We start from the raw sequence: 10,272 nt of genomic DNA on the forward strand, positions 1-10,272 counted from the left end.
CCCGTTCTCCCCGGCGGCCCGCAGCCACGCAGTCCTCCCTCCCCCTCCGCTCCCCAATCTCCCCTTTTCCCTCTCTTATTTCCATCGGATCTTCATAAAGTGGGCTTTTCGCAACGCCTGTGCAAATTCAAGTAAACACATACAACCCGCATCATCCAGAGGGAAATTGCAACTCATCCATTTATTCGTGGTACTTGTTTTTTTTTTTCCGACGTCTTTTGTTGGGTGTGGTTTTTTTTGGGGGGGGGGGGTAGGGTTGGGAGCGGCCTGGGGGAGACGGAGCAAGGTCTGAAGAAAAATGAAAAAGGAAGGGGAGGGAGTTTCTGTGGCTGGGAGCGGAGGGTGGGAGGAGGAAGATTGGAGAGAGGGCAAAACTCAGTCTGGTCCATGGTAGTCCTATGGGGAGGCCCCGCGCGGCCCCGTGCGGCCCGGTGCGGTCCCGTGGGGCCCCGGTCAGCTGTTGTACTGACAGGCGTTGAGGCCGGAACCGTGGCTCTGCAAGCTGCTGTATCCGAACGACGAGTGCTGCTTGGATTTGAGCCGCAAACTCGCCAAGCTCGAGTTACACGTGTCCCGGTAGACGCTGTAGGGCGAGCCCGGCGGGCCGTAGGGGCAGGCCGGGGAGGACATGGCCGAGTTGAGCGAGGAGCCGCTGAGGTTGTTGAGGTTGTTGATGTTGTTGAGGCCCGAGTTGGCCATGCCGGGCACGGCCGAGTGGCCCATGCCCGTGGGCATGCTCATGGACGAGATCGAGCTGGGCGCCGGGAACATGGATTGTGAGGACAGCGGGGTCATGGAGTTGAAGAAGGTGAAGCTCTTGGTGGAGAGCGGCGCCGGGGTGAGGCTCTTGGCAGCCCAGTTGTTGTACGGGTACCCGGCGTACACGTCTTCGTAGGGCGGCATGAGTCCGCTGAACTGGGGCACGTAGCCGTTCTTGCATAGGTCCATCTGCTGGTTACGTTCCCGCTTCCTCCACTTGGCCCGCCGGTTCTTGAACCAGACCTGGGGCGGGCGGGGTAGGGAGGGGGCGAGGAGAGCCACGTTAGTTTTGCCCCGGGCTCGGGGGCGGGGAGGAGAGTCCAGGGGCAGGAGAGGGGATGACACCGCACCCCCTCCCCTGCTCGGGGCTCCCGTCTCAGACTGGCGCTCCCTTTCGCTTCCAGGATTCCTCCCACATCATCCCCGGAGTCAGATGTGCCCCCTTCCCCTACCACCCGGGCTGTCCTGCAGTTAAGGCAGCCTCCCTCACCTCGGCTTCCCTCTCCCACTTCTTCCCTCCGTCCCCTCCCGGCCTTCTCGGCCTGCACCCACGCAGCCCGCTCGCTTCGCTTCTCCCCATCTCGGCTTCCCCTTCCTCCAGCTGCTGCCGCCGCCGCGGCGCGTATTTACAGAGTATTAATTGGCCGTGTTTAGCGTCTTTGCCCGGTCCCTGTTCTGATTAGCATTGGCCGCCCCGGCTGCATTTCCGAAAGCTAATGCCGCGTAATGAAAGCCCCCTGTTACAGATCATAAAAATGGGATTGGATTCGTGTATTTAAGTAAAATCCCTCCTTTGGCTCTTCGGATCGCTAAGGTTACCCGTTCGTATCAGATGAGAGTGTGGCCCCGGCGCAGAGACCCTGGCCCGCCTTCTTGGGCTGGGCGCAGGGAGAGTGCTACTATAAATAAAGATAGATAGATAGATAGATAGATAGATAGATAGATAGATAGATAGATAGATAGATAGATAGATAGATAGATAGATAGATAGCGTTAGATAGATAGAGATAATAGATAGTTGTAGTTGTCTCTCTATATATGTATGTAGAATCCCATTCAGTGTGGGTCTCCATGTTTTCTTCAATTTTGCATAGATCTCCTTATGCTTAGGACAGTGCTCTGTACCTAGTAGGTGCTCATTAACTACTATTAATTGATCAGTTCTCTTTGGGCCTTCTACTCTTTATGTATTCTTTCTTTCTACATAATAATAATGATGGTATTTGTTAAGCGCTTAAATATATATACACATATTGTCTAAATATATAGACGATTCGGTGCATGTCTCCCTGAAATATATATATATATATACAACTTTCTGTAGCTCTCCAATTTTACATGAATATCTATCTTTACATTCTGTGTGAGTCTCTGTCTCTCACTGTACATCTCCAATTGTGCATGGGTCTTCAAGTACGTATACACACACCTCTCTCTCTCTCCCTCTCTCTGTATTATATATATATTTACAACTTTGCGTGGAACTGCGACGATATATTGAATTCTGAGTGGAGCGCCATTACTCTGCACCTATCTAATTCTGCGTACATCCTACTCGGTATATATTCAACTATGCATACAACTGCATAAGTGTGTATGTACACAATTCGGTGTGGTCTCCGAGCCAAACGCCTTCATCTGAGCGGCCTCTCCTTTCCTCTCCTCTCTCCCTTCCCCTCCCTCCCTCTGTTCCCAGCCGAAACCCAGCGCTCAGTGCCCAGTGCCCAGCGCCCAGTGCCCAGCATCCAGAGCCACTTTCCCAGTCGCAGAGCCGCCCAGAGGGGAAAAGGGCCCAGGATTTCCTGCGGCCCTGGCATGGAGTTGATCCAAAAATGTCTCTTCTCGTAAAATAAATGGTTTCCCTCCTACCCGCCCCACCCTCCCTCCGCGCCCTACCCCGTCTGTTAGTTTCTACCCCGACCCACTGAGCGTGGGAGGAAAGAGGGTGAGAGGGCGGCCAGACAAAGGCCTAGCCGTTCCCGCAAGGGCAGCTCCCACCCGGTGGCTGGGAGAGCAAAGCAAACTGCCTTGGCCCTGTCCTTGCCCCTGCCCCCCACAACCTGTCTCCGGCCCGGTCTGCCCGTCCCCCCACCCCAATCGGGGAATTTCTGGATGAGGAATTTCCGGGGAGGGAAGTGGGCGGGGGGGGGGGGGGGGCGTTCACCAGGCCCCTAGACCTGTCAGCAGTGGGACAGGAAGGCCTAGTCTTAGCCTCGCTCCCCACATTCCCCCACCCTCACTGGGAGTTCAGGAGCGCCCCCGAGCCACTCGCCCCCTCAGAAGGAGGAAGGAATCATCCCTGGCTGGCTGGTCTCAGCTCCCTCCTTCCTTCCCCCGCCCTCGTTCTCGGAGGTTGGGCTCCCCCGCAGCCAGCCCCGTGAAGCGCCCCCTTCCCTGCTCCGCCAGGACTCCGGGTCCCGGGCCGGTCTCGTGTCGGTCCCGGATCGTGCGTTGCAGACTGGGACCGGGAGCGCGAGCGGGCAGAGACGGTGCAACTCTTACCGCCGACCCCTCCCTTCAGCCCCTCCGCAGAATCCCCGCAAGCCAAAAACCCTCTCAGCTCTCCCCGGTCCCCGGCAACCCCGGGCACCTCCCGCCCCCGAGGCGGGCCGAGAAGAAAGCAAATCGCGACAGACGCTTAAATAGAAAACAACTACCCCCCAAGAACCCAAACAAACCGGCCAGACCAACCCCCGGCCCCCAAAGAGCCTCGTTTCCCCGCGGCCCTAGCCCCCGCGCCCCGCGCCTCTGTGTGCACATGCTTGATGATTTGGAGCGCGGTAATCTCCCCGCCCGGGTGTATATGTGCATGTGCCTGAGTGCGTGGGTCGGGTGTGTACGTGTGTGTATGTGTGTGTTGGGGGGTGGACTGTTAATCTGCTAAAAGCCTGCAGGGTTTGACTAATGCCAGCCGCCCATTGGGCCCCGGGAAGTCAGCAGGCCACTCGAGGTCCTGAGCAGGCCCCAGCCTCATCCCGCTCCCACCCCGATGGCCTGGAAACAGCCGAGCCCGGCGCCGGTTCCTCCTTTCGGCCGCAGGCAGGGCACCCGGGCCGGCTTTTTCCGCCTGGCGTGCAAGCCGCTCCTGGGAACCCTTCTCACTTCCAAATCATTTGTTAATACTTCTCCATCTCCCCTTGGCTGACACCCCTGAGAGCCCCGCGCTGCTTTTATTCCCCCCCGGTTTGGGATTTGGCTACTCGTCCGCGCCGCGCCTCCCGCCCCTACCACTCGCGGGAGCTAAATCTGTTGATCCCCGGGACGATTTCTATTGAGTTTGAGCAGGGGAGATGGGGCGCCTGGCTAGGCTGAGTTTGGCCTGGGGTTGGAGCCGGGCCTAGGACTGGGACTGGGATTGAAGCTGGGACTAGGCTGGGACTAGGGCTAGAGCTGGCATTGGGGTTTGGGATTGAGGCTGGGATTAGGGCTAGGGCTGGGACTGGATCTGGACCTGCGCTGGGACTGAGAATGGGCCAGGGCTGGGGCTTGGTGACAGTCCCCAGGCAAGAATGCTATTACTAAATACTAATTGCATCGACAGTTACTGATTTTCTCGGGGTGGGAGGGAAGGCGCGGGGGAGTGGAAAAAAAACCGAAAACAGGTAGCAGACAGAGAAACCGCTTCCGAAACCTTGCCATGTCTGGGTCTCCTTCCTCCTCCCTGGTTTTATAGCTCGTTGAGAAAATCGCGAATTCGGAATATTTCCTGCTCGGTATTACAGCCCTGCACCAATTAGATCAAAGAGAAACAGTAAATCCAGCAAAACACGGCCAGATTAGACTTGGTTCATTTCTTTCTTCACTGACCCCGGCAGGTTAAAAGTTTGCTTATAAAAAAAAAGGGAGCTTGAAGCAACCGGGACACGGAAAAGACATGTGCTTGCTAGTGTGTGAGTGTGTGGTGTGTGTATGTGTGTGTGTGCCTGCATGCTGGGTACTTCATGCTATGAACAGACAGAACGGACATGTGCAGATTTCGTTCTATTCGTTTTGTGAATGGATTTTACTTCTCTGATTTTACTCTGGAGATGAATACATATATGCCGAAGGTGTGGAATCAATGTGGGAATACGATGTACTGGGGAAGTGATCACGTGTAAGCGTGTTCAGCTCCTACATCTACCGGTGCGCTAGAGTTTGGTCCCGCGCCCTATTACGGATGTGTGCGAACTCGTGTGTATTTTGGGTGTTGGCGAGTTTAGGCCGGGCGGTGGGGTGGAGGGTGGGAGGAGGCCAAGACGGTGGCTTCTGTTGAGGCGGAGGATCCCCACCGGTCCCCCAGCGTTTAGCCCCTATTACAAAGCCCCTTTCCTAAGCCTCTTGCCCTTATACAAAGCTCGATTTGCCGTCGATTATCTCCACCTAGGGCGCAGGCTCCCCACACCCCAGTCCTCCTCTCGGGCTCCGTCGCGCTTCCTGGGCCGCCCCCCATTCCGATTTCTTCCGTGTGTAGCCTGGCTCAGAAGAGCGGAGCGGCAAGGGATGGACACTGGAAGGGTTTTGAATGGGGGTCCCTCCCGCCCGCTTGTTCCCTGCACTCTGGACTCCCTCGCCTCCACCCCCCCCCCCCAGACTCCCGCCTCCCTCTCCTGCCTTTGTCCCCAGAAACACAGACCGTCTCCCTCCTCAAATCACCCTCCTACGTAGAATGAGCCCCATGCGGGACAGGGACCGTGTCCGACTTAATTATATCTACTCCAGCACTTAGGACAGTGCTCGACACATTGTCAGCGCTTAACAAATACCATGAAAACAACAACAACAACAATAACAGAGCGGGCCCCGAAGGGTCTGAGCTACCGCCCCGTCCCCACCGAGACCGCGTCGCGGGCTCCACCCCCGAATCGGCGGCTCCACGGCGAGGAACGCGGGGCGGGCGACGAAGCCGCCGAGGCCCCTCTCCCTGGAGGTCCCGCCTTCTCCTGCGATCCCCGGGAGATTTTTCGGGGCGCAACTCGGGCGACCCTTCCTTCTTCCTTCCTCTCCTCCCTCCGCCCGTCCATCAATCCATCGATCAGCGGTTCGCCCCTCTCCTTTCCGCCCCTCGGAAAGGCGCCCCTGTACCCGGACTCTGGGCTCGGTGAGGTTGGTCCACACGGCGATCTCCTCCCGCATGCTCATGTCCGGGTAGCGGTTGCGCTGGAAGGTGGCCTCCAGCTCCTGCAGCTGCTGGCTGGTGAAGTGCGTCCTTTGTCTCCGCTGCTTCTTCTTCTTGGCCGGGTCCTCGGCGCCGCCTTCCTCGCTCTTCGCCTCCCCGCTCCGCTCCTTCTCTGCGAGGGGCACACCGAGGCCGGGGTCACCCTCCGCGGCGCTCGCCCTCCCCTCGCCACCTTACCCCATCTCGCCCTCCTCCCCTCTCCCCGGCCACGATTCTCCCTTCTCTTTTCTCCTCTGTCCTTAATCCTCTCTGTCCCCTCTCCCCCCTCCGCCCCGACGCCGCGTCTCCTCGGCTTTCTCCCCCCACTCTCTCCGGCCTAACCTCTCCGGCCCCGGCGCCGGACTCGGGATTGCTGCGGCCGCCTCGGTGAACACCCTCTCGGTGGCTATTGCTGCCATTATGGCCATTTGGGTTGCCGTATCGTTGCCTCCTTTAGGATTATGGACGATGGGGCTTTAAGGCCCCGCGATTTCGGTTACCGTTGGCGCAGAGCGAAGCGGGGGTCCCCAAGGCCGGTGCTGGGGGGTTTGGAGCGTTTTAAGAGATTGGCTAGTAACCCGGGGGCGGCCGCTGCTTCGCCTAATGGTCTTCCGTGGGCCGCTGGTGTATAATAATAATAATAACAATGTTGGTATTTGTTAAGCGCTTACTATGTGCAGAGCACTGTTCTAAGCACTGGGGTAGACACAGGGGAATCAGGTTGACCCACGTGGGGTTCACAGTCTTAATCGCCATTTTACAGATGAGGTAACTCAGGCACAGAGAAGTTAAGTGACTTGCCCAAGTCACACAGCTGACAAGTGGCAGAGTCGGGATTCGAACCCATGACCTCTGACTCCAAAGCCCATACTCTTTCCACTGAGCCATGCTCCTTCTCCGTTTTCATCCATTTTTGCTACGCTTACCGGGACGGGCTAGAGCTCCCCTCACCCTCCCGCCCCAAACTGGTTTCGGCTGAGTCCCAGATGCTTCTCTCTCCCTTCCTACATTTCCCAGCCCCGATCCCGCTCGGCTTCCCCCGACTCAGAGGGAAGTCGGGAGCCTCGAGAACACCCGAGACAAAGGGCTCATTTCCCGGGGAGCAGTGGAAAAGGGTCGGGGGGCCCCGCTTCCCTGCTACAGCCCCCTGTCGACCCCCGCCGCCACCCTTCGGCCGGAGAGAGAGTCCAGACACGCGCGCGCGCGCACGCACACACACACACACACACACACACACACACACACACACACAAAGGTAAACAGGTAAGCCGACCCGCACATATAGAGAACTTCACCGTCCGGGACGACTTCAACGTCAGAGGGCAGCGACCGCAGCCGAAATTCACAGATCCAGAAACGCACGTCCGTACACAAACATATAGGTACACAAACTAACTCACGGGCACACAGGCACTCAGACCCAAGTGCAGACGCAAGCACAGACGCTTACCTCAGGACACACAAAGATTCCCACAGATGCCGAAACTTGCAGATAAAATAGGCAGATCCACACACACACAGATACAATTACTCAGATACACAGGCATGATCACGCCGATATCCGCACATACGGAACCGATCTCAATCTCTCCCAAGCTCGTGCAAACATATATACAAGTACAATTAAACAGATACTAAGAAACAGGCACGATCCTGCTGATATCGACACATAACGAGTCGATTTTAATCTTTCACATACAGAAAGAGAGAAAGAGAAACACAGACCGAGAGGGAGAGAGAGAAAAAAACAGGCGCGCTCTCCATTTCGATCTTAGTGTGCACTGAAGTTTAGTTTGGGGCTTCCAGAGAAAAATCGAAAGCTGTTTTAAAATCATTCCTTGGTCGCAAGCCCTAGCTTTGTTTTTAAAAAATTGTCCGTAACCTTAAAATTAAACACCGGGAAGGGAACGCGGATGGTTGCCCTGACCTTTTCTAAAGATGTCCCAGAAATTCCCTAGAAAATAAATCATCGAACAATCATTTATTTTTTCTCTCCCGCTCCCTGCGAAAGGAAGCATTAACTGCCTGGAGAGGAACCCACGTGGGACTTTCCCGCCGTCCGAAGGGACCAGGCCGATCCCAATGGAGTGGATGTTAACGGCAGATCCCGTTTGGTGGAGAATGAGGCAAATGGATCCGCGCGAGGATCGAGAGTTGGCGAAATACGCACTCTCATACATACACACATAGACACACACAGAACTCATTCGCTCTGTCTCTCTCTGCCTGCCTGTCTACCTGCCCGTCCCCGTCTACCGAAAGCCATTTTCGAGAACAGTTCCGGATTGTAAGTGGAAGCGGGAAACCTCTGGGCCGGCCACGCTACGGAACAGCGACCAAACAGAATCCCAAACCTCGGCCCCGGCAGTCCCAGACGCCTCCGTTAGGGAAAAAGCTCCGTGGAAACGGACTGGCGGAGCTCTGAGCCCGGCCGCCTCGGGTCCGGACTAAGCTGACCCTACTTGGCCGCCCGTTGGCACTGGTCCTCGGGCCGGGCCTCCCGGTGCCCGATCACTGGGTATCGGGCCGTGCTGGGTGTACGGGCGGCCGGCTGGCCAGCCAGGACAGGCCGCACTTCTTCTTTCCTCTTTCTCGGGCCTCCCACTTATCGGGCGTTCACCCTCTCCCCCACTTCTCTCGCACACACTAGCTCTCGCTAGAAAACTTTCTCTCTCTCTCTAATTTTTTTCTTTTTCCTTCTTTCTTTTCCTTTCTTTCCTTTTATCTCCTATTCTCTTTTCACATTCTTCTTGATTTTTTCAGCTCTCCTTCCCCCTCTCCCTCCCCCCCACCCCACTCTCTTTACTGCCCTTTCCCCGTCTTCCTCTTACTATCTCTTGTCTTATTGTCCTGACACTGTCTCGGCATCTCTCCGTGCCTTTCTCTGTCTCTTCCCTCCCTGACTTCTCTATCCTCTGTCGTTGCAAACATGCTTGCTTCCCTAGATTCCACTCTCGGAGCACCAAACTAAGCCCATGATTTCCTGTCCCTTTCTCATGCTGCACTAAACTCTGCGTTCTGTCTCAGTTTCTCTCTTTGCTTGCTGTCGGCCGGCCTGTAGCCTGCCCGCTTCTCGGGGGAAGGGGAGTGGTGGTGCGGAAATGGAGGGGTTCGGGAGGGGCTGCTTTTTATCAGCTCAAAAGGAGCAGGAGAAGCAGTCGCGTGGAGAAAAGGCACTGGGCCGGAGAGGAGAAGTCCTGCGTTTAGGCCGGCTGAGCCGCGGGCCGGGCCCTCTCTCGCTACTACTCCGGGCCGCCTGAACCCAGCGCCCAGCCCAGTGGGAACTCCGGATGCCCCAGTCTCCGGGCCGGGCACGGCGTGGGCCCACTTTTCCCCAGGCGTTGAGGAAGGCCGAGTTCCCGCATTCTGGGTCGGATGTCCCCCACTGCTCCTGGCGGTCCCGGCTGGAACCCGCCGTCTCCCCGGGGTTGGTTAGGGCTCCTGCCGTCCGGGCGAGAGGTTTGTGCGTTTGTCCGCTCTCTTCCACCTGGAGCTGTCGCCCGTGCCGCCCCACTCCCAGGACCTCCGAGCCCCCCAGCTCGCACAGGTTTACCTCCTCCCCGCGCACCCCGTCCGACTAGGACTCTGGGTCCGGAGGCTCTCGGCCCCCTGGGTCCCCAGGACCGCTGGGTCCCTGGTCCCCTGGGTCCCGCGGTCCTCTGGATCTCCCGGTCCGGGGCTCGGACCTCCTCGTCCCCGCTGGATCCCCCGGCCGGGGGCTCGGACCTCCCCGTCCCCCGCCGGGCTCTTGCGCCCCCCCGGCCGGGCTCAGTGAGCCAGGTGGAGGCAGAAGCTTGAACCGGGAAGACGAGAGGCGGTGTTACCTGGAGTCTCGGTGTCGGACGACTCGCTGGCGGAGTTCTCGAGCGGCTCCCGCGGGTCGGCGGCGGAGCGGGGCAGATGGAAGCCCGAGGCCATGTCGTGGGACGGCGGTGGCGGCGGCGGCGGCGGCGGCGGGGGCGGCGGTCTCAGGCCCTCGGGCAGCCGGTCCAAGTTCATGCCACCTTTAAAGGAATCCATGATAAGAGCACGGCTGGGGCCTGCCGGTCGAGCTGCCCCGGCTCGGCCCGTCCTGCACTCCGGGAGGGTCGACCCAGGGGCTGGGGCTGATTTAGAGATCAATTCTGATTCTGACTGCAATGCTTCTTCTCCTCCTCCTCCTCCTCTTCCTCCTCCTTCTCTTCCTCCTCCTCCTCCTCCTCCTATTTCTCCTCCTCCTTCTCCTCCTCTTTCTCCCCCAACCCCCACAGCCCTGCCGGGGTCTGGAAGACGCGCAGAGCCCGGGCGAGCTGCAGGACGGAAAGGCCACCGGGCCGGAGTCGCGGTGGAGAGAGAGAAGCCGGGGGGAGCTGAGGTGGGAGCTGAGGTTCGGAGAG

The 10,272-nt window shown here is 58.1% G+C and overlaps 1 protein-coding gene across 1 annotated transcript; it reads right to left on the bottom strand.

Moving 5' to 3' along the window:
- Positions 1–320: 320 nt before the first annotated feature.
- On the bottom strand, positions 321–9,916 carry LOC114808651 (pituitary homeobox 1-like). The gene is made up of 3 exons (XM_029056437.1): positions 9,721–9,916; positions 5,824–6,029; positions 321–1,002 (listed from the first exon to the last, which is right to left on the bottom strand). Exons 1-3 carry the CDS (start codon positions 9,914–9,916, stop codon positions 454–456), a joined length of 951 nt encoding a protein of 316 aa, XP_028912270.1. The 3' UTR covers positions 321–453.
- Positions 9,917–10,272: the final 356 nt, after the last annotated feature.

This window comes from Ornithorhynchus anatinus, chromosome Y1 (assembly GCF_004115215.2).
Source record: "Ornithorhynchus anatinus isolate Pmale09 chromosome Y1, mOrnAna1.pri.v4, whole genome shotgun sequence".
NCBI classification, from domain to species: domain Eukaryota; kingdom Metazoa; phylum Chordata; class Mammalia; order Monotremata; family Ornithorhynchidae; genus Ornithorhynchus; species Ornithorhynchus anatinus.

Bases quoted from the DNA above. Each gene is read 5' to 3' on its own strand.
- LOC114808651 (XM_029056437.1), bottom strand. From the start codon at position 9,916: ATGGATTCCTTTAAAGGTGGCATGAACTTGGACCGGCTGCCCGAGGGC. The intron at 6,030-9,720 runs GTAACACCGCCT...TGCCCCTCGCAG, and splicing joins GTCCGACACCGAGACTCCAG to AGAAGGAGCGGAGCGGGGAG. The intron at 1,003-5,823 runs GTACAGGGGCGC...CGCCCGCCCCAG, and splicing joins TCACCGAGCCCAGAGTCCGG to GTCTGGTTCAAGAACCGGCG.